The sequence below is a fragment of the Solanum dulcamara genome, chromosome 7 (assembly GCF_947179165.1).
Source record: "Solanum dulcamara chromosome 7, daSolDulc1.2, whole genome shotgun sequence".
NCBI classification, from domain to species: Eukaryota; Viridiplantae; Streptophyta; class Magnoliopsida; order Solanales; family Solanaceae; genus Solanum; species Solanum dulcamara.
Window position 1 is genome coordinate 4,021,456 of NC_077243.1, and position 23,152 is coordinate 4,044,607.

A 23,152-nucleotide genomic window follows, 5' to 3' on the forward strand; every position below is an offset into this window, starting at 1 on the left:
TGAATACATAAATAAAGACATTTTCTGTAATTTCCACCAAAACGTTCAAGTAGTCGTATAAAAATATTCCAACTTGGAAGGTTTGCTCATACATATGTCTTGTGCTGGAAAAGATTTCAAAGACTGCCCTATCTTACAACAAATTACAGAGCTTGATCAAAAGCCTCGATCTGAACCGTACAATCTGCAACTAAATTAGATGAAAGCAAAATATACAACCCCGTCATAAAACATGAACCCAAGAACAAGACCAGATTTGGTTGCCTAGATTCTAAGATTCTTTTTGAACAAATTTTGGAGTTCTACTGCTTTTTCCTAAAAGCAATTACAACAGCGGAGCAGTTATCTTTGCATTGACGCTCACGGACTGCCTCTCGCACAAGGCTGCGACTCACAGCTTTCACAGGTAGCCCCTCCTGTCAAACAGATGCAAAGGTTTAGCAAGCTGCTACCAGAAATCAGTCACAAAGTACAAATCTTTTGGAGACTAAACTTTCGAGGGGTGAGAGGAAGAGGGTGGAGACATACCTTTAATAGCTTCTGAACAAAATGAACAGCATCACTTGGCCCAAAAACCTACAATCATAGGGAAAAAATAACATCCCCGGGTAGGTCACCCAAAGCATAGTGATTGTAACTTGTAAGAATGAATACAATTAAAAAAACAAAGATACCCCCCACAAGCCATCACAGCCAAGAATGATAAAGTGGTCTCTCTCGGTAAGGTCAAATGAATGAACATCTGGAGTTGCAATGACACCAACCTGCATATTGAATTCCTTCACATGAAAAAGCTGGAATACACCATTAACTGCATGTTCAACAATTAATTTAATCATCTATTGAATTCTCTGGAAGATATTCGAGCAGCCACATGCACGTAAATGAAAATCCACCATCCACAGATTCCTTCAAGCAACAGAAGACTAATGAAGAAGAGATAAGTTGCGATTTGGCCATATTTTACATAACAGGAGCTTTTTACGACATTCTTCATTTAAACGTACACAGGTTAAATAACAGCTGAGAAAAAGGAGCATCTCTATAAAAAGACCTTAAACTTTAGCAATGCCACATAAGCCTGACTTTAAGTAATCAGGCTTTAATAATGTGACAAATAGCTCATTTCTACTATGAAATTACTTAAAATGTCAAGCTCTTTCAGCTAAAAAGACAAGATATGCTTAAGTAGGCAGCACTCAGCAGATACTTCAGCCAATAGGGATAAGGTTCAAATTACCTCCAAATGTATTCATTCCATGCCCATGGACCAAAATACAACAGATTTTTCAGATCCTACATCAACTTCTGCTTTGGTATACTCAAATAGAGATTAATGCTCATATCATTGCCTAACTCATTCCCATACCCATGCACCACAGCAGTACACAGACATCTAATACAACATTTAACTTTTTCCAACAAAACAAATGATGCTGAGAATATACAGAGATCTGATCTTCAAAATAAAGTAGATCAGACTGAGCAAGAAAGTTATGGAGGTTGGACTTATATTTACATTGGTAAAAGGGCAGCCCGGCGCACTTAAGCTCCCGCTCTATGCGCAGGGTCAGGAGAAGGCCCAACCACAAGGGTCTATTGTACGCAGCCTTACCTTGCATTTCTGCCAGAGGCTGTTTCCAAGGCTTGAACCCGTGACCTCTTGGTCACATCGCAGCAACTTTACCAATTACGCCAAGGTAAGGCAAGGAAAACACTTTATTTTTACGAAGTCTGATGAGGAAAAGTGGAAAACACTTCATCCTAAAACATTGGAATTTTGATAAGTAAATGAATTTGAAATTCCTGAAGCTTCTGATGATTCAGTATACTCAAACACATTTATGTATATTATGTGTAGATGTAGGTCATTTCATCCATTCCCAAAATCAAGGTTTGTCAGATAAAATGGACAGATAGAGAAACAAATGAATCTATCACCTGTCTCAAATGATCACTTCTTTTAAACAGCTTAATTCATGGACGCCTATGTAGAATGAATACAACATAAATGTCAGGTATAAAACACCGGATGCAAAGGCATGAGTTTTTTTGGATCTCACAAGGCCAAAATATTCGGAGTACACGACTTTGCTGATGATTAATGAACTGTATATGTAGCAAATGCACCATCAGACTTACCCCTTACCTTCCTCTGTACATGAAGACCTTTCAGGAGATAGGAAAATGACAAATATGGAGCAGCTACAGTTAAAAAAAGTATTTTCTTAGGATGCCCAATTAAGTTTCTATAAAACCATACAAAACACATTTATCACTTGCAATATGGATAAACAGAAAGAAACAATTATAGTCATCATAATCACCAATAAAAATTAAAGGAAAAAGAAAAGGTTTAGTCAACAAAGAGATACTTTTAATCTCAGCACACAGACCTTCTTGAACTGCCGATCTCCAAAAGCTCTGGAAACTTCAAGGCGCGCTTGCAATCGTCCATTAGAACTGACAGATCCTCCAGCCTGCAGGACCATGGAAGAGAGAGAACTACTTGGTTCAACTCATGACAAATAAAATTCGATTGAAAAGCATTTATCAAAAAAAATTAGTTGGAACTACTTGGTCTGTCTAGATAGTAACCTTGAATTTTTTTAGGAAAGAAATAACAGACCAATCTGGCCACTACTCCCTAATGAGTAACTTCTGGAAAACTTGCAAGCACCACGACTAAATACACTCAATACCTGTCACCTCCCACCAGCACAGGTATTGGGTATTTCTGCCTACCAAAACTTGGGTATGGAAAGAAATCACCTAATTTTTTTGCCAAACGAGATCCTTTTTATCTACCTCCATCTGAAAGGCACATACAAGTGCTATTATATGAGATTATATCTGGACAAAGATTGTGGAACACATTCAGTTTGAAAGTACCAAAATCCAGAATCATTATCTAATCATTTGATCAGAATGGTTCACAAATTATCATAAGCTAGACAAGCTCTAGCCAGTCTTTAAGAGTAAAAAACGAGATTGATAATCCAGCACCACTACAAAAATGAGAAATTGTTTAAGCATTCAAAAGGCATTCATTGCTTAATGCTTACTTTTTGGATGCGTGCACGTTCTTGAGGATATATAGCCTTGTGTTCCCTGGTCAAGACTATTGCCTTTATGGGAGTTGATCCATCAGAAGTGTTGTTTGAACCATCAGTAGGAGATGACCGAGCTAAAATTGCTTTTGCATCTCCAATATTAGCAACAAACACCTAATCGGACATTGTACAAAGTTCATTAAATATTCAATGCAAATCCCTGGGAGTCAATATGAAACTGATAAGAAAGAAAATACATATTTGTGAGGCACTGCAGCTTATTTGGAGAGTAAGTTTTACACGAAGACAACTTAGATTAAAGGAAGTACTTTACCAAGATACTAATGGTACTTGGTTTAATGCTCAACATCCAAATGACTCTTTTGGGACTACACACTATGTCACAAAAGCTTAAGCACCAAGATTTGAAGTATCTTGAGATAAGTTTTCCCAGAAAGGGTTAGATATACACTTCTACATGTCTGTGTGTGAGAGAAAGAGTAAGCATACCAATCTAATATTGATGGACTCACACTTAAACTATGAGTGTTCCTCAAGCTGTATATGCTTCAGATGCCAAAACCATCATTCCAACAAGTTCAACGGTGTGGAAAGAGAATCATGGTAGAGCTCAAAAATCAATCACTAATTTGAGTACATACAAAATTATAAGATCAAACTTACTTTGGAGCCTAATACCCAGACACATACTGCAGTCGCTCCATCTTGCCAACAACCTGTCAATGCATCTAAAAACTGTAAGTAGGTTATCAACTTTTAAAAGAAACTAAGAAAATGGAAAGCTGTAGATCCTTGGCAAATACAAACACAGATTGAACATTGGAATATGAATCAAAGAAGTGATAACACTTTACAAGTCAGAGTTAAATACCAGAGAAGTGACAACATTTTACAATTCAGAGTAAAATACCAGATATGTGATATCAGAAAGAGCCTTTAACGCATTCAAACATGAAAGATACAAATAGGTGAATGCTTTCAAGAAATGAAGAAACGTACAGACTGGGCAGAAAAGCAAAATACATAAGAAGAGGTTAAACAAGGAGATAAAGAATGTCTTCCGGAGAAACAAAACCCTGAAAAGAAGTCAAGATTATTTAGCTCAGTATTCCAAAAGTGAAATCGAAAACCAGAAAGTCACCGTTGCTTCTTTTACGGCTTTACTTAGCTAGTAGCATCCTTATGTAAACCAAAAGTACTAAGCAGTAAAACCTTGTCAATCCACAATACAACCAGGTTGCCAATGAAATGTCTTGAACCATTGGCTTATAATTTTAGTATTGCATACAAAGCCTAGGCCCAACCCTTCCCCGGACCCTGCGCATAGCGGGAGCTTAGTACACCGAGCTGACTATTAAATTTTTTTTAAAAAAGTACAGAGTCTGGGTAGTGGCAATTCAAACAAATGATCAACTTTCACTAGCATTTCTGAAGGAAAATGAACCAATATCATTTTCTAATTATCTGATTGACCATCTAGCCAATCATTCTTTACCCTCCTAAACACAAGAAAACATGATAAATATGTAAATATTGTAATATATACTAATGCTTCATTTAAAAGTAATGGATTTAGATGTGAATGACACAGCAAATACAATGGATTGGAAAAATGAACAGTTTTTGCTGCTACTGAATTGATGCTAGTGTAGACCTCGAGGTTTCTAGTGCCACTAGCTAGACAGGCTAGCTGGAACAGAACAAAAACATCAAAAATGAAAGTAGCCACATCACTCAATTGAACCTTCCAGAAAGAGGTGAGATTGCCTCAAATCCAGCAATAACCCCAAATCCAATATATCACTGGTAGAAACAGTAATAACCCCAAATACGGCACTGATCGCAATGAATTCCAATCAACCAAATTTTCTCAAGGCAAAAGTCTTGTTTTTCAAAATCTTAATCACCAACATCATTACCACCAGGCCATCATGAGGAATATCAGAAACAGTTCAGGCCATCACCAACACCAAATACCACTGCCATGAAAACATATTGCCGCTTTTCCTTCTCAATGAAAATAAATGATACAGGGATCAAGCAGAATATCTTCGGAATATGAAATTTACAAATACCAAATACAAATCTTGAATGGGAGAACAAAAATCACAATTACATTCAATCATCTTGCTGTCAAATTAGATAAAAAGGACTTCCTGATGAAACTTTTAAGGAAACCAGGAATACAGAAAAAAGGTTTGAACTGAGAAAAAGGATACCTTTGGTGCTTTCCTGAAGAAGAGACTCGTCAGTTCTCCTAAATCCTGATAGATATGAAAAATGGAAAAGAGAATACATTAATCCACCATGAGTAATATCATAGTTGGATCAATTGAAACAGGCTAAGTAGCAAGAATATCAAGTTTTCATATCTTGCAAGGAAGCCCAGTACCATACCTTCGACTATGGAGTTTTTGGCTGCTTTAACATCCAACTGCAAATTCATTCAAAGAATGACAATGATTACATAGTACAGAGAACAGAAACAAAATAGAAAGTAAGCACTACTAGTAACAGAAACTATGCAACAAATGATGATTGACCAATGGTCACAACAAATATTAGACCAACACTAACAAGACTAAGCAAACACACCAACTCACGTGATAAGCCTGCAGATAGAACATTGGCATGCACATGCTTCCGGGCATACTCAGCAGCTAATCGACCTCCATGCCCATCATATATTGCAAAATGAGCACATCTATAAAGGAAATAACATGGTTAGGAAAATTTCAAAAATCCTAGCAGAGTATTAAATCAGATTTCAAAAAGTACATCATTTTCAAATTCATGTCAAATTTGTTTATTTCTCTTTTATATTTTTCATTAAACAATACATGACGCAACTTCAGCTTATTGAGGGCATGACCTTCGATAGAAGGTTATTAAGAATACAACTTAGGGTAGAAGGTTAGTAGGTAGTGTCATTTATCCTTCCATCCTAGTAGGCGTAATATTACTCTTATAGTTTTTTATTCTTCGATTTCTGTACTACTTATAGTTTCTTATACTTCTATTGTCATATTATTTTATTGCAGCTACTGTTCTTTTTCGAAATGATTTGCCATGGCTTCTTCATTTCCATTATTCCTTTCTCCGAACTGCTTTTCCTTGAGCTGGAGGTCTATCGGAAACAACCTCTGGTAAGGTCTGCATACACACTACCTCTCCTCCGACTCCACGTATGGGATTACACAGGATTGTTGTAGTTGTTGTCGTTGTTCTAAGCTAAAGCTATCAGTCCTATTAGATCTTCTAAAGAACAGGTAGAGAAAATAGCAAAATAGAAGGCCAAAACGAAAAGACTACTGCTTTCGTAAGACAACTCTTTCATCTCCCTCAACAAAATCAATTAACCAGCTCTGCAGAGTGACAAACAAACCCTATCTACATTAAGCTAATCGATATGTAAAATACAAAAATTTATTTGGAGACTAGGGTTAGTGAAAAACCTCAATTTCCCGGGAAATTCGAGGCCGGCATCAGGAAGAACAACGGAAGCGTCCTCCATGGTGTGCCTGGAACCCTTATCCTCAGCTGCATCAGCTTCTATTTCAAAATACAATTCAGTTCCATTTTTCGGGACAGTGATTTCAGCCTTTGGCTCCTCTTGAGTGTCGCTACTTCTCAACTTCTTGGTTACGAAATCGGAGCTATCAGAATGGGCTTCGCGCTTGTTATTTGCGGTGGTGTTGACACTCTCTTTATCAAGTGATATCGAATCGGAACTTTCAGCCATTTTCGAGATGAACAACGGCCGGAATCCAGTAAATCGGTAGCTCAACAGAGACTGAAACCTATAATGGTGTATGATAAAGTTTGAGGCAAAAACGGATAGTGCGACTGAAAGCAAGGACGATTCCAGAAAGAGGCAATTACATGAAACTTTGGTAGAATTTTTAACCAAATTCATCCCTCTTGTTTCAGCTCAACTTTCACTATACCCTTATACTATTCCACTTAACCGAAAATATCCTTTAATTTCCTAAAGTTAACCAAAAACGTCCTTCGTTAACATCGCTTCAATTACTACAATTTTCTCTCTCTCTAATATATATATATATATATATATATATTTAATCTTTTACCTGTTTTAGTTTTCCTATCATCAACCAGTCAAAACTCCTAATTTATTATTCCTACAATTAACTTTGGATTGATTTGAATCCCTTTTTCTGTGATGAGTAGAAAATAATACAGAATTTGGAAAATATATAGACAAATTCAACAAATGTGCAGATTTTGATGTGTAGAAATTGAAAAATGTGTGCAAAATAAAAGATGTGTCTATTTTTTTCCAATAAACACCTTCATCATGTTACCTCATAATTTGTTTCAAATGCAATGTCGGTGCATCATTTACAACTCAATTTGAAAAAATTAAATTCCAAAAAAAATTATATAAGAAAGATATAAAAAAATTTACTAGATTATGAGCTAGCACATTTCATATTCGAGAAACATATAAATATTAATATTTAAAAAAAAACTCATCAATTTTTTATATATCCTCATAAGTAATAGCTAATTCGCAAGATAGCTTTATCTTCATTTATAAATATTTGTACTTGTTTAATCTTTCAATTTTGTATACATGGCGCATGAAATATATTAGTTCACATGAAATAACATAATGCTGTTTTTTTTCCCGGGAAAAAAAAAGAAAGAAGAAAAAGTGAGCAAGTGGTTGGATAAAGCTCCACGTGTGAGTGGATATTGAGACGCGTTGGCCATGCGTTTCACTGAAATCCCTATAAACTCTGGTGTTGTCCACACAAATAGTACAAAAAACATTCCAACCTTCAAATCAATCTCTCACTTTGGGTTCCTTCTTAATTCAGCCTCCCCCATTGATGACGAATATAATTGCAAGTGACAAAAGAAGCAGAGCAAATATCCTTGTGCTAAATTATTGAGCCTCTTTAATTTCCAGATTCAATCCTTCTTTTCAGGTCAGAAAAATATTAATATTCCTTCCATTATATTCGTTGGATATATGCCGATTCTTAGTTATTCTTTTTAGTTTAAAATGGTAAAACCTTTTTCTTTTCCTTTTTTTTAAGTATAAAATATATAATGGCCTTCTCTGAATTAGCAACCACAAGATATTTATAGTCAAAAGAGTTGGGTCAAAATATACGGCATTTTTTCAATGACAGCTGCAAAAATCACTATCAAAGTTGTCGGATACCACCTACCTTTTGACACAACTGGAGACTGGAGTAGCTACGCGTTAGGAGGCTACTGTTTAACTAGTTTTGGACTAAGTGCTTGTTCAGCGGAAAGCTTACACCTTCTTATAACTCGTCAAAAAAAAATAAGTTTGAAGTAACTCCAACTTATTTTTTTTAATTTTATAAGTTATTTTCAATTTATAAATGCTTTTAGATAAGTAAGCTAAATAAATTTAATTATTTTTTGAGCGTATTTTAAGCATAAAATGATTTTACGTTGGTAGCCAATTCAAATGCGTTCTAAGAGCCTGTTTGGATTTTAATGATAAAAATAAATCAAGCTCTAAAATTGTAGGGGTCGTTTAACAGGTATATAACAATAGTGCTAATATGGTGTATTAATAATCTTGACACTACTAATATTGATATTAATTATACTGATATTTGTAGTGTTGAGAATAGTGTTTAGTTTGCTATATTAAAAATAATATGCATTTGTATAATTTCTAAAAAAAGATTTATAAAAATACCTTCCGTAAGTACAGGAAAGGATGTGGATTTTTTTTTCAGGGATTATTATATGCCTTTAACCATATTAATGTATGCAGTAAAACTTCTTGCATTTGCATTGATAATACTATAGTTTCTCATGTATTATTTAATCATTGAATAATACCAAAATAGATACTATAACATTAGTATATAGAAAAAGTGGATCAAATAAAGTATTAACAATACACAACATTAATGCATATGTTACTTTTTTTAATGCATTCTACCAAATGCTTTTTTTTTTCTAATGCATTCTAGCATTTTTTTCTAATGCATTCTACCAAACGACAAACGACATGCTAACTTTACTTAAAAGATAAGTTTTTGTTAAGAGTCAAGTCCATGTCACTTATTCTACGTTTTGGACCTTTAAGTTTGCACAGATTTGTATGTCACATAGAACTTTAAATGTGCCCATCATAAATTTGTGTTATGTCTTATAAGTGTCCTCTCACATTTTGATGTGTAATTTATTTCAAATATCATGTGTACCTCATTCTCATCTCAATATCTTGTCCGGCTCAAATTAAAGTGTGTTAGATCTACTTGACTTGCCCTCGTTAGATCTTGCCCGTCATTTTGGCCCCTCAGTTTTTTGAGCTATGTACGTGAGTTTGTGAACCAACTTTAAAGATGATTTCGAGTTAATGGTCGATAGAAGTAACAACATATTTTTAGTGGTTTGGTCAAATGACCCCTTTCTTTGTCATGTCATTAATTATTCTGCTTTCTTTTTAAGCTCAAATGTTAAAGAATCTTCCCCACTAAGAAGATGGTTGTTTATGCTAAATTTAGTAACATTAATGACCCCATCATCGTCCAATCAATACATACCCAGTTGTATATTCCTCCTTATCTCACAGTACACTGTTTTTTTCTCCAAACTTTCAGTGGAAAAATCTTTATTCAGTCAGACTAGTCGAAAGATACCTGTAACTGATATATATGACACTAATAGAGAGAAAATTATTTTGCGTAGTATAAGTCAAAAATCTTATAGGTCTTTGGTGTGTGAACAAGTTATACTAGCATTATAATACAAGGATTATAACACGGAATTAAATAATGACAAGATATTTATAGTTATAGGTAGATATTTGGTTTATCGGACTAAAAATGAATATACTATATAAATCACGTGTTTGTTTTTTCACCGTACTAGATAATCTTAAGTACGCTTTAATTTTCTACATTGAATAAGAATGTATTTGTGTCTCATCGGTAGACATTTGGTTTATTTTCTCTGTGAAATGGAACAAATTTGTTCCTCATTAATAATATAGTTGGGGTCAAATATATGTGTCCTAAAATGAGCTAAGTTTGCCCTTTTTCAAAGGGTAAAGTCATCATCCGGTGATATCAGGTGTCCTTCGATTAAGGATTTATTTTTAAAAATGGAGAGCAAATTTGGACCTTTTGCATAGCGCAGGAGCACGTTTAAACCTTCCACATAGTTCAGGGCAAATTTAACTGCTCTCCCTAATTTTATTTTTATTTTTTTCTATTCCTCCTTTCTCTCTCCGCCACTACCTTTTCCATTAATCACCTTTTATTCCTCCTTGTCTCTCCCCACCAACATTATCACCTTCACCTTTACCGTCACTGCACTTCTTGTTTTCTTTCTCTCTCCCTACCACCTCCACCACAAGAAGGGGATGCACTAAACAAATTGAACATACAATGTAAAATACATTTCAATGGGGATATATAACCCTCTATAGGGATCAAAGGAGAAAGGAGAATCAAAAGGTGTTTGGCAATAGAAGGGTCAAATTTGCCTTTAAATTATTTGAAAATTCAAATGTTCCCGTTGCTTAAAAAAATTAATCCTTAATTCGGGACACGTGGTATCATTGGGTGCTTAAACTTTCACTCTTTGAAAAGAAAGACAAACTTCACCCTAATTATTAACATAGAACAAATATGTTTCATTTTGTATGGTTTAAAGGTGAACTTAACATTTTCCGCTTTTATTTAAACATTGCTTTTCTTAAAAGACTGAGAGAAGGATTTTGGAAAAAGGATAAACATGTCAAGAAGTTGGTTTATTCTGTGATCAGTAATTTCAAAATTGTTATTTCATATTGTAGTATAAACATTAGAATTATATTGAATTTAAATTCGTAAATTAATTTAGACTATATTAAATTCAAGAAATTAGTCCAAATGAAGTGGCAATTCAAGTCAAATAAATGATCCACTAAAATGTCAAAGTTATGTGGCAATCTAAGTCAAATTAAATGAGTCACTAAAATCACACCACGTGTCAAAGTTATATGACAATCCAAGTCAAATTAAATGAGCCATTAGAATCATGTCATATGCCAAAATTATGTGGCAATCCAAATCAAATTAAATAAGCCACTAAAATCATGCCACGTGTTGAAGTTATATGGCAATCTAAGTCAAATTAAATGAGTCACTAGAATAATGCCACGTGTATATGTGACATGTTCTGACCAATCAAATTAAAGCTCTTCACCAAAGAAATCTGATTGGTCAGTTTAAACCAACCAATCAAATCACACCCTCATACCACTCCCTACAACTATAAATAGGGGTCCTCATTATTCTCAGAGGGGAGGTTTAAAAAGAACAAGAAGCAAGAAGAGAGCTCGTGGATCAAAGGCCACAAATTTTCTATAACGCTACAAAGTTCAAGTAATCAAATTTAAGCTCAAGTTCAAGATCAAGAACGAAGGAAAATATCAAAAAGTTCAAGATCAAGTTACTTGTTTATATTTATTATTTCATCATAACCATACAAATGTTCGTAACGAATAATTCAAATCCAAATTTAAAGACGAAGATTCAAGATCAAGCTATTCAAGCCCTTGACTCTAAATCAAATTCAAGTTCAACATATTCCATATTATTTGAAGAATCAGAGGATTATCATAGAGACACTACATTTTGAAATCAAATATTAATCTTTGTTACTCCAATTTTTCGATCTTGATTATTTATTTTTCTCGGCTCGAAAATTTGTTGTTTACAACTATGATTGTGATTATTTTTTTAAAAAAAAACAATGTCAAAATTGCCCATACCAGAATGAAAAGTTCAACCAAACATGAAAAATAATTATACATTTTATCCTCAAATAATTTTTTCTTTCCTTATTACCAAAAGATCCCTTGTTTAATACCTAAATCTTGCTGCATAAAACATCTAGCTAGGTAGGAGATCTTCCCACGAATGTAGATACTTATAAAGTACAAATTTTAAATTTATGATTGTTATAAGTGAAAATCATTCCTAGTATGAGCAAAAATAACATTCATGGATTTTTTTCATGGCATTTCATAGTAATGTACTTCCCTATAATGACCTTAAGGGTCATTTTCAGAAATTGGCGCGAAATTACCATTTTACCTCTATTATTAGTAATTTCGAGTATTATTTGTTTAGTTTGTATGGTTCAATGTGTTAAAAGTCTTAATAGATAGTGAAATGGGCAAATTCTTGAGTTCTATAGAGTTAAGTTGTGAAAAAGTGATTTTCGGGACCAAACGAAGCTACAAGTCTCGGAATGGGATTCCATCAGTTCCATCAGCTCCGAAATGTAAAAATTAGTCTAAGAGAGTCGTCGGAAACAAATTTGGGGTTAATATGTGAAATTGAGGTCTTAAGTTGGAAAGTTAGTTTTAAAAGAGTTAAGTTTGACTTTGGTCAACAAATCGAGTTCAGAGACTTGGATTGAAGATTCCAATGATTTCGGGGGTGATTCTAACGCTAGAAATGACTTCGTTGTAGTTTTTAGAGGTTCTAAGGGTATTTTGGGTATTTCTAGTGTCGAAACTAGTTTATTTGCAACTTAACGAATTTCGGGTCAAGGAGATCTCGATTTCAAATTCCAATAGTTCCATTGAGTCCGGAACGCCGAATTTAGTAAGAGTGCATATATGGTTTGTGTGTACGGGGATTTCGAACAAATTTCGAGGGTTCGTTTGGGGAATTTTCTCAAGTATTGGACTGCTATCTGGTGCAGTCACACTTTCTTCTCTGCGTTCACGGAGTGTGTTCGCATTTGCGGAGCACGATCTTTCCCTTTTTCGTGTTCGCAGTGTGCAGCTTTTCCCTTTTATGCTTTCGCGGAGTTAAATGTCCCCGTTCGCGGAGAACATTTTAGACCTGAAACAGTACAGGTCGGAAAACCCTCTATTTTTCACCATTTTGAGTTCTTAAAGCTTGGGGAGGCGATTTGAGAAGGTTTTTTCGAGGAAAAGTATTGGGTAAGTGAATTTTTGACCTTAAATCTTCTACTCTCGTTAATTATTGGGTGATTTCAACTCTTAAATCTTTAGTGTCAAACCCCAAATTTCTCCTTTGTTCTCTAACCCGAATTTAAGAAAAATAGTGATTTTTAACTCGTTTTGAACTCTATTTTTGTGGGTTTTTCAACTATTAGTTTCTAATTACTATTAGAGCATGATTTTTTAGCCCTTCCCCGGACCCTGCGCATAGCGGGAGCTTAAGTGCACCGGGCTGCCCTTTTTTTTATTAGAGCATGATTTTGCAAGAAATTTTCAGATTCGATCCTTTTTGAAATTATCAATTTTTGGAACTGTTTTACCCCCATTTTCGAAACTCATCAATATGAGTGTCATTAGACTCCTTATGACACGTATATTTCATTCAACCCATCAATATGGGTGTCATTGGATTCCTTATGACACGTATATTTCATTCTTGATAGTGGGTTGTCATTTTGGGCATTGAATTCGAGAGTTGATCATCCGGTGGAGGTGTTCGAGTGCGGTTTTGGCTATCGAGGTAGGTTTGGCTATCCTTCTTGGGGCTGAGTCAGGATAATTAGTCAAATTCTATTTTGTAGACTTTGGGATGAGTTCGTAGTGTAGTTTGGGACTGATAATTGATATTGTGATGTTCGTGTGGGGCTTATATGTGTTGTGTAGCCTGTGTGGGGGCCTTATGTGATATTTTATTTGTGATTGAGACTGTGTAACCCATGACTTAACTGTGTTAGAGATGTGAAGATGTTATTTGACTTGTAATGCCCGCTTGAGGGGTTGAGTTGGGGGATTTGAGCATGCCTGAGTATTGAAATATTGTTGAGTAAGGGATGAACACTTAATTTGAGACATTTCCTTCCCATTACCCTCTATTGAGGGTGAATATCATGCTTAGGTTAAGTTTTGAGAACTTTGAACCTTGTTTTACATATTAAGTTGTAAATTACCTCCATGCCTTATATGATGTGAATGCATTCATCCTTATTCATATTATCATCGATCATTGGGAAGTTGAGATCTGTAAAAATTCTTTTGAGAAAGAAATGTAACACCTTTAAATCCTTATATCTAGAGTCCCTGACCGAGGCAGTTTTGCGACACGGTAGTGGATACATTGTGATCCCTTGACCACGAGTAGGTGGCGAGTGAAAGAGATATTAGTATCACGAGTCCTTCGCCACAAGCTGGGTGGTGAGGTAGTTGATATATTTGAGATTGTGACAAGGTATATGGTCTTCGAGACCCCTATTGGTCCTGCTTAGTAGCACAACTTAGCAGGTGTATACGACAGGTTGTGCAACGGCCTTGATCCCACCATATCATCATATTACTGCATCATCATAGTGCAGTGCATTGCATTGATACATGTGATAATTGTTCTATCTGTTTAATTATGATATTAAGCTGTAATTATGTGTTTACTTTATTCTTGTCGTTCTATATAATTTGGCGGAAGCGTAGCCGGAGTGGGACTTTTCTGCGTGCAGGTAGAAGCGTTCCTTAGTTTATTTCATAATTTTTGATTAATTTCTTATACTTAGTCAGTTAAACCTACCGAGTACATGTAGATTGTATTCACCCCTACTTTTGTGTCCCTTTTTGATGCAGATCCTAGTCAGGGTATCCCGCGTGTCGGTTGATCTTCTTCTCTCGCAGATATTTTATCATTCAGATTAGTGGTGAGGTTTTGGAATTCGGACCGCCATTGTTTCTAGCTTTTATTTACAGTCTTTACTATTATTCGAAGACTTATGATGTATATCAGACTCGATCATTGTACTAGATGTTTTTTACACTTATGTCACCAAGTTTTGGGATATTTCATTTGTGTCTAGCTTTTATTTATTTTGTGGCATGACTTCTCCTTTGGGAGTATCGTATGGTTTTACTTTAAGGCTTACACATCGGGATGAAATTTGGGATGTGTGCCATCATAACCTCGGTTTTGAGTCGTGACATTCCCATCCAATTTTTTATGAAGTACAACAATAATATACCTGTTGTAATCCCACAAATAAGTTAGGAAAAGATAGGATGTATGCAGACTTTACCCCTATCTTTGTGAGGTAGAGATTGTTTCCAATAGACATATCTTTTTATAAAGTATATACTTTAATTCAACTTGCTACATTTTGAAGGATTGACTCGATTGCGGACCATGATGAGTGAACCTGGGATCACTATTTCAACAGGAACAAAGTATTGCATTGACAACAGAAATTGAAGATTCTTCTTGATAAATGAAGGTACTTAATTAGTCCAATCATTCTTGGATGTTGATTCCTCCAGTTTCTCCAGAATACACAACGCACCATCTTATCTATATGATGTCTTGTTGAAGCCTAATCTAAGATAGTTGCTTTTAGTTCTTCCATATATTCCCAGTGGTCAAGTTTTGGTGGCCCTAAAATGTGATAAAACTATTGCTGACAAGTATTGGTTACTGAAATCTTGAAAAACACGTTGACAAGTTGGAACAACTTTTATAACAAATTCCAGTAGAATCGTTTTAGTTATAGATAAGATGAACCAAATAGAATCAGTTAGCAATAGAGAATATCCTAAATTCTAGTTCTAATATAAGACATATATACCAAAAGACCATATCTTTAATTCTTGCATTTCATGAGTAGGAACTATTTTCGTGAGTTACTGCAGTTTTCATTGTAGATTACATTTGAGTTAAATCTTTAAATCTCCATCTACCACTGATATGTGTGAGACTCGAGGTCTAAAAACTAGGTCATGAGGTAAGAATTGTCCAAAATCATATATAAACCAAATCCCCATCTACCACTGATATGAGTCAAGACTCAAGAGGCTAAACGTACATTTGAGTTAATTTAAATTCCCATCTACCACTGATATGTGTCGAGACTCGAGGTCTAACAACCAGGTTATGAGGTGAAAATTGTCCAAAATCATATATGTAGGCTCAGCCTTTCTGTATATTTTGGTGTAGGTATCCCCCTCTAAATGTAACTTTTTGTTGGAATAGACATGATCGGGGTCGAGCCTAACCCACACACTAAAGGCTCACAACCTTTAGTGATGGTTCTTCGGGGGGGGGGGGGGGGGGGAAGTTGAGACTTGAGGTATAAAAATCAGGTCATAAGGTAAGAATTGGCCAAAATCATGTGGACCAAAACTCCATCTACCACGGGTATGAGTTAAGAAAAGGTCTAAAAACCAAGTCATGAGGTAAGAATTGCCCAAAATTATACGGACAAAATCCCCATCCACCATGGATATGAGAAATTGTCCTCCTCCTCTTTTAAGATTAATCCCACTTGTAAACAAAATCCATTCTTATCTCTCATGTTTCTTCTTCACATAATTAAACACACTTATGCATTAAGCTTGAGTAATGATCAGCTGAAATCTGCTCATTAACTGAATAGACTTATCTGTTTTGCTCATAGAAACTCCAAGACAAATAAGATCAACCCCGGCCTTTCATCTAGTTAGATGAACAATCATAACTAGAGTTTTGGATATATATATATATATATATATATATATATATATATATATATTATTGGATATCCAATAAGTCTTGAGGCCTAGATCTCATGTGTGAATTGAATGTAATAAGCTTCTTTGAAAATCAAATTTATTTGATCGTTTTAAGTATGCAACATTATATTGACCTTTTTCACGTCCTATATGGCCAGTTGTTCCAAGAATTACCAGCTTTAATTATTTCAAGCATCTATAAGTAGGATGAAATAATTTTGAACTCCAATTTAGTGAATAAATTATGGATTCAGTTGCAATTTTGTGAATTTTTATACATAAATTTATGTTCTAACATAAAGTAGGAAGTTTAAATTATCCGGTGCCGCAATGGTAATACATGAGAAAGAGAGAGAGAGAGATTACATTAATTAAAGGCACAAAATTGGTAGGTTCATAAACATCCCCTTCCAAAGACTTCCCTTCAAACGATCAGTTTCAAAAATAGCTGCAAATTAGATGCACAAAATTAAGATAAGAACATAGATTAATAACACTAAATTAACATTAAAGTTAAGATCATAGAAATTCAGAACTCTTCAAAGCATGTGTAAAGCGACAATTTGGACCTGATTTGTGGAAGGGAAATTCAGAAAGCAGTAAATATTAATTGCTAGAAACAAATTAATCAAAGAGAATATATACATAAAATAACAGTACTAATATAAATCAGATCAGTGCAGAGATCTAATTATGGGTGAATGATGAGGTAGCTATACCCCCACGCCTCTCCTTTTATTGAAGTTATATAAGGATTTACAAGAAAACCTAAAATTGAACAAGATGATTTAGGAGGAGGAGGAAAATTAGTAGGTTCAGGGGATGACGGAAGCATAGAGAGCACAAATGAAATGAAATGCTTTGTTGTTGGACTTGAGATTTAGCAGCAGCATGTCATCATATGTGCTCTCTATCTTCTGTCAACTCCATTTTCCCCTCTTCCTCCTCACACTATTCAAATACCCACATATATACACTGTTAATTAATACTAACAGCAAAAAATCTGCTGCAGGAGGGAAAAAAAATGAATTTTGAGTGGGTGAGTGTTTAATGCACAGAAAGAAGGCAAGTGGTAGTATAGGGCAAGTTTTGGGTTGGGCTGGGGAGGTTACAAGTATTAATTAATTTGTGGAGGGGGCCTATTTATAGAAATAAAAATATGAGAAGACTGAATCAATTCAGGGTGGGTGGGTACCCCCGGCCACTACCTGTCACTATTTACTCTCTATCCCTACTGTTATAGATAGATGTTTTTCACTGTAAATGCACCGTCACTTAATAACCCTAAATTCTCTTTCTTTCTGGTTAACAATGCATATTCACTGTGCCAAGGGGAGGAATGAATTATTAGGTGGAGAATTGAGTTCTTCGATAAGGTAATAGTTCAGGCGAAGACTTCTATGCCAGCCGGGAATAACGACTCTGTTATGAAAGAAAGCGACAGACAAACTAATTTGGCAGGTATTCCCCGATTGGAGATCCATGACGGTATCTCCCCATGGCCTTTCGCCTCTGAAAACGTCCTTCCTTTTCAATGGCCGGCATCCATCCAATGCACATCCTATTAATAATATTTATCATCTAATTAGTAATAACAATACCTAATCAATTAACTGAGCTATTAAGCTCTTAACTAATACAGTACTAAAATTACTACTAAGATGTTAAAATTAAGCTCAACCTGTTCAAAATTGAACGGGTTATTGACATGTCCATTTATTAGGTCTAATTTATTTCAGTCCATTAAGAATTGGGTCGATATGCAGCCGAATCAACTCATTAGAAATCTTGTTAAAATATTTTTGAAAAGACATTTTTTTTTATTTGATATGTTATATATAATCATTATAAAAAAAAAATTATTACATATTAAAATATTATAAGAGAACAAATAAAGCAATTAAACCCTAGTGAGAACTGAGTGGTTTGATTACTTTGAGAATTTTGCAAATGTTGCCCTTTCACTCTGAAGCGGCGTTTTATCCCCAAACGGGCCAAACCCGCATTCAATCTCTTTTGAAGAGTTGGATTTATAGCCTATTTTGATTAAATTAAAATCTGTTTATTTTGACAAGTTTTTTTGGTCAGAAGGTTTTTTCGGAAAAGTACATTTGGATAGTTTTAGGCTGTGTTTGACGAACTATTTTTAAAATATGCCAATGTTAGAGCAGTAATTTATGTTTGTCTTAGATTTCAAATATTGCTTAGACAGAGAAGTCTTTTTTCCAATTCTATTAAACACACCACCTATCTAAAAGAAAAAAAAGTCGAAAGCTTTGGCCAAACAGACTAGTAATGAAATCATTCCATGTTCGTGTTTCTCTTCTAATTTGGTTAACTCGCAGCTTAAGCCCATACATAACATATACTGTATTGCTTTTTCTTTGTTCAACAGATTACACAAATCTGTTCGTTAAGCTACACAATTATATATAGAGCCCGTTTGGATTGGCTTTAAGTTGGTCAAAACCAACTTAAAGCCCTTTTTTAGCTTTTAGACGTGTTTGTCTAATGCTGACTTTAAGCCATAAAGTTCTTAAAGTCAGTCAAAAATGAAAAGTTAGGATTCCTAACTTTTTTTTTCCAAAGTGCTTAAAGTCATTTTCTTTGACCATGAAAATTACTTTTATATCCCTTATATTTTAACTAAATTCTCAAACTATCTTTTTTTATTCTTTTAACCCTAAAATTCACATCATAAGCACTTTTATCCAAACACTCAACTGCTTATTTATAAAAATAACTTTCAGCAATTCAAAGTTTTAAAAGCACTTCATACATAAAAGTTACTTTTTTTAAGCTCATCCAAACGGGCTCATAGTCCAAAAGTGTGCGTAACATACGAACTTTCTCTCTCATCATATAGCACGTCACTTTTCTCTCTATGATAAGATGTGAGATTTGCTTTAAGGTGCCATAAGTATCCCATTTTGAAAGATTGTTGGTCTATCAATCCTTCATCTTGACAAGTAGTTTTTGTCAATAGCATCTAATTGTATTTAATATTTGATTTGTAATTGAAATCATTTATAATTCAATCCTCGTGTAAATTAATATATCAATTAATGTATTGTTTAATACAGCCGACAACATAGAAAGACTAATTAACCCACGTATGACTAATACATTGATAAATTATCAAAAAGATAAAACTAACTACTTTATTTATTGTTCTTTACTTTTATTTTTTTCTTTCCAATATGAGATTTACCTAAATCCTAGTGTATCATATTTCATAGCCATCATAGCTAGAATCTTAAGGCGTCGATATTAACCGCTCCCCTTCTGTTAGGGGGTGACAAAACTATATTCAAGAAGCTATAATGTACTTGTAGAATCTTTGTGCTTCTTTTTTCTTTCAAGTCTAAAATTATATAACCTTATCTTGTTTAATTTGATTATATCCTTTAAAGAAAGGGTAATAAAGTAATCTATCCACTACAAATATGGAAATCTTGGCCACATAAATAGGAACTATAAATAGTTATCCTGGCCTCATTGCCTGTCCCTGATATGGTCCTGCTGTTCAGATGGATGAATATAGACACATTTGTGGAATAAATGTCTAAACTACCATCATAACGAATTGTCGAATATTTGCGCACTTTCTCTTTATTTATGTGATGAGGAATTATTTGCATTTTAATGGAGCTGGGACGGATTGCATTAATTTCGAATCCCTTAAATAAAAACTAGATGTTGGCTCAGCCGTTTAAGGGTAATTAAGTGCAACATTTTTATTTTTCGTACCTTCTTAGTAAGCGTTTGGCCTCAAGTAATTTTTGAATTTTTTTTTGAAAACATTAATATGATTAACCAACACAATTAAATAAAATTTATCTATAAAAACATTTGATCCGTAGAAAAGAATACTACGACGCCTTAGTGAAAATTGCTATCGAGGGGCCATGCAAGTTAGAGAAAACTTCTACCTGCACATGCCTTTCTCCATCCAACCGAAACTTTTTTGTCAGCCAAAAATAAAGGCGTAAATGAAGCAGTGTGACAAGTGATAAATACTTGTCAAAACCCCTCAGCTTAATACATTAATTATGTTTGATCCCACTGTGGGGCTATATATATCTTCTTGATGCAGAAAAATAATTACTAGGTATGGCCCAGGATATTTATAGCTTTTATTTTGTGCGGATCAAGAATATTGGAATATGACCAAAGATTGGTTATGCCTCTGTAGTCTGTATGTCTGGTCTTCTTTAGATATATTTATTGATTCACGATAAAATACCGTTGATCTTCTAGTAGATATTGAATGGCGGTCTGATATGGGTATAATGATATTATCCTTCGTCTTTATAAGGAAGTTCCACTATAGAAGCACAATGGATATATGGGAATCTGATTCAATTTTACTTTCCATATAACTAGGTAAGTCGTGTTGGGATACGGACTGCAACAACTAATAATATTTCTCCATCCATTTTACTTTATCAGGTGTTTTTACGTTCTTTTAAAAAATATTAACTAAAATGGTAATTTGATTAATTTTTTATTTATTTATCATTCTTTGATCTTTATTTAGCACTACTTTTTTTCCCACTACATTTTTTTATTTATTTATCATATATTTACTGTAAGGGTATAGGTTAAAATTAATACTGTTAATTAAATCTTTGTTTTCTATGGTGACAATATTGATTTTTTCTTTTCATATTACTTGACTCATTTTGATATGATATATCCCTTAAAAAAATTAATTAGAGATAATATTTTACTAAATCATGAATGTGGTTAATGGTGTTTTGAAATTCTAAATTTGACTATCAGCTACTATTATATGTAGTTATTCAATATGTTCGATCAAATTAAGACATACAAATCAAAACAGATAAAGTAACGTGTAGGCATATGATGTTAAATAGTACTTATGAATGACTAAACATATTAATCCTTACTTTTATACATCACATCACACGTACTAATCCTAATAAAAATGACAAAACATAATAGACTTAAAATTTTAGGAGAAACGTCACTCAAAAACTTATAGCAACAATGGAAAAAACATGGGCTGTTTGGTGCTTGTCATGTTTAATCATTAAGGGAACGATTGATCTTGGTTTTAGAAGAACTTATTAATATCCACATGAAAATTATACCTTGTATTTATCCGTATCAATTAAATTATGAGCTCATATATCCAATATTAAGTTCAATATCCTATTAAATCAGTCAATATGTTTTTAAAAAAATTAGAAAAAAAAAGAAAAAGAAAACACTTCAAAGCATATTGACTGATTTAAAGTTTGATATCCTATTAAATCAGTCCATATGTTTTAAGTCCAATATCCTATTAAATCAGTCAATTTTACTAGGTTAAGGAGTGGTGCCAATTATTATGAGTTAATATTTTAAAACGTCATTAACTTTTAAATTTATCTAGCAAAGTCATTAAGCTTTGTTTTGTATCAATAAAATTGCTCAATTTAGACTTTTATATCAATAAAATTACCTAACTAAATTTATCATTACAAAAATTTTGTCATTACCAAATAAATTATTATTTATGTCATGTATAAATTAATGGAGTTTAGTTGTTAATGCATTTAATTAAGCAACAAATAAGGGCTCCTGGGTTGGATATATATCATGGGCAAAATGTTGGTTTAGTGTGTAAATCCTATTTAATTAAGCAATGCATTAATAATTAAGGCTGCCACATCACATTTCTAGTAGAAGTTTTATAATTAAACTTCATTAATGTATACATGGCATAAAAAATAATTTATCTTGTTATGTCCAAAAAAAATTAATGATAATTTTTGTTAAAGTGATGTTATTGATACAAAGGTCTAAGTTGAGTAATTTTGCTAGATAAATTCTTAAAATTGAGTGATCTTTTTTGAGATATTAACTCTAATTATTATGCAGTTATTATTCTTGTATTTTTTACTTTCGTTCTAAGAGTGGTGAAATTGCTTCCTCGAGGAAGCATAGTTTATAATGTTTATATCACACAGTGTTTATAAGGCTTGAGTAGTGTTGTTGATTGAATATGATATATTTTGTTTTCTTTAGATTAGGAATTTTCTCAATAATGGTGTTTGGATGGTACATATATTTGGATGATTGTAATGGGAAATGAAAAAAAGTATTAGTAAGATAAATTTACATGAATATTTTATTAATATGTTCATTTTTGTAAGAAGAAGAAATTCAACTTATAAACTCAAAATTCAAAATAACTAAATTGATTAATTTAAAATCAAGCTTTAAAAATCAATTAATTCGAACGAACGAAAGATTGAATTTGGATATTGGTTAGTTGAGTTTAAGAATCAAAAACTCAAATCGAAGTTTTCATATTCAATCCAGAACGTCCACCCTTGTCATCAAATTAAGTTAAAGGGTTTTGAGTTTTAAAACAAATGTATTTAGGGATGTCCATTACCACAACAATAATATCTTGTTCAACTGCCTACTCTTTTTTTAAAAGAATTTTTTTTCCTACAATCATTCATTAGATTCTAAGAAACCAAAATAATTGGAATAATCTGTTTCAACAGCAATATTATGATCCACACAACTTCTACACGTAATGCCATTTCTGTGGAGGAA

The 23,152-nt window shown here is 33.6% G+C and overlaps 1 protein-coding gene and 2 long non-coding RNA genes across 7 annotated transcripts; 1 reads left to right on the forward strand and 2 right to left on the reverse strand.

The window, feature by feature from the left end:
* Positions 1 to 7,228, reverse strand: LOC129894110 (probable protein phosphatase 2C 8). 4 transcript variants are annotated; one of them, XM_055969634.1, is made up of 10 exons: positions 6,530 to 7,226; positions 5,670 to 5,778; positions 5,472 to 5,508; positions 5,294 to 5,338; positions 3,738 to 3,790; positions 3,066 to 3,227; positions 2,397 to 2,480; positions 675 to 764; positions 529 to 576; positions 1 to 416 (listed from the first exon to the last, which is right to left on the reverse strand). In XM_055969634.1, the coding sequence occupies exons 1-10, from the start codon at positions 6,988 to 6,990 to the stop codon at positions 303 to 305; spliced, it is 1,203 nt and encodes a 400-aa protein (XP_055825609.1). In that variant the 5' UTR covers positions 6,991 to 7,226; the 3' UTR covers positions 1 to 302. The 4 variants fall into 4 exon arrangements, 3 of the variants coding, with proteins under 3 accessions (XP_055825609.1, XP_055825610.1, XP_055825611.1); XM_055969635.1 differs by lacking the exon at positions 675 to 764 and having other exon boundaries at positions 6,530 to 7,228; XR_008767618.1 differs by having other exon boundaries at positions 316 to 416; positions 529 to 811; positions 6,530 to 7,228.
* Positions 7,229 to 7,883: 655 nt separating this feature from the next.
* On the forward strand, positions 7,884 to 15,484 carry LOC129896851 (uncharacterized). 2 transcript variants are annotated; one of them, XR_008768060.1, is made up of 3 exons: positions 7,884 to 8,029; positions 14,668 to 14,738; positions 15,198 to 15,484. It is a non-coding gene; the product is annotated as an uncharacterized LOC129896851 (long non-coding RNA). The 2 variants fall into 2 exon arrangements; XR_008768061.1 differs by lacking the exon at positions 7,884 to 8,029 and adding an exon at positions 13,126 to 14,546.
* Positions 15,389 to 17,808, reverse strand: LOC129896850 (uncharacterized). The gene is made up of 3 exons (XR_008768059.1): positions 17,221 to 17,808; positions 16,942 to 17,023; positions 15,389 to 15,463 (listed from the first exon to the last, which is right to left on the reverse strand). It is a non-coding gene; the product is annotated as an uncharacterized LOC129896850 (long non-coding RNA).
* Between the last annotated feature and the right edge of the window lie 5,344 nt (positions 17,809 to 23,152).

What these genes read in the sequence shown, in the direction of transcription:
- LOC129894110 (XM_055969634.1), bottom strand. Translation starts at nt 6,990, where the DNA reads ATGAATTTGGTTAAAAATTCTACCAAAGTTTCATGTAATTGCCTCTTT. An exon ending in TCTTCAGGAAAGCACCAAAG is followed by an intron (nt 3,791 to 5,293) that starts GTATCCTTTTTC and finishes ATGCATTGACAG; the next exon opens with GTTGTTGGCAAGATGGAGCG. An exon ending in GCTGTGATGGCTTGTGGGGG is followed by an intron (nt 577 to 674) that starts GTATCTTTGTTT and finishes CTATGATTGTAG; the next exon opens with GTTTTTGGGCCAAGTGATGC.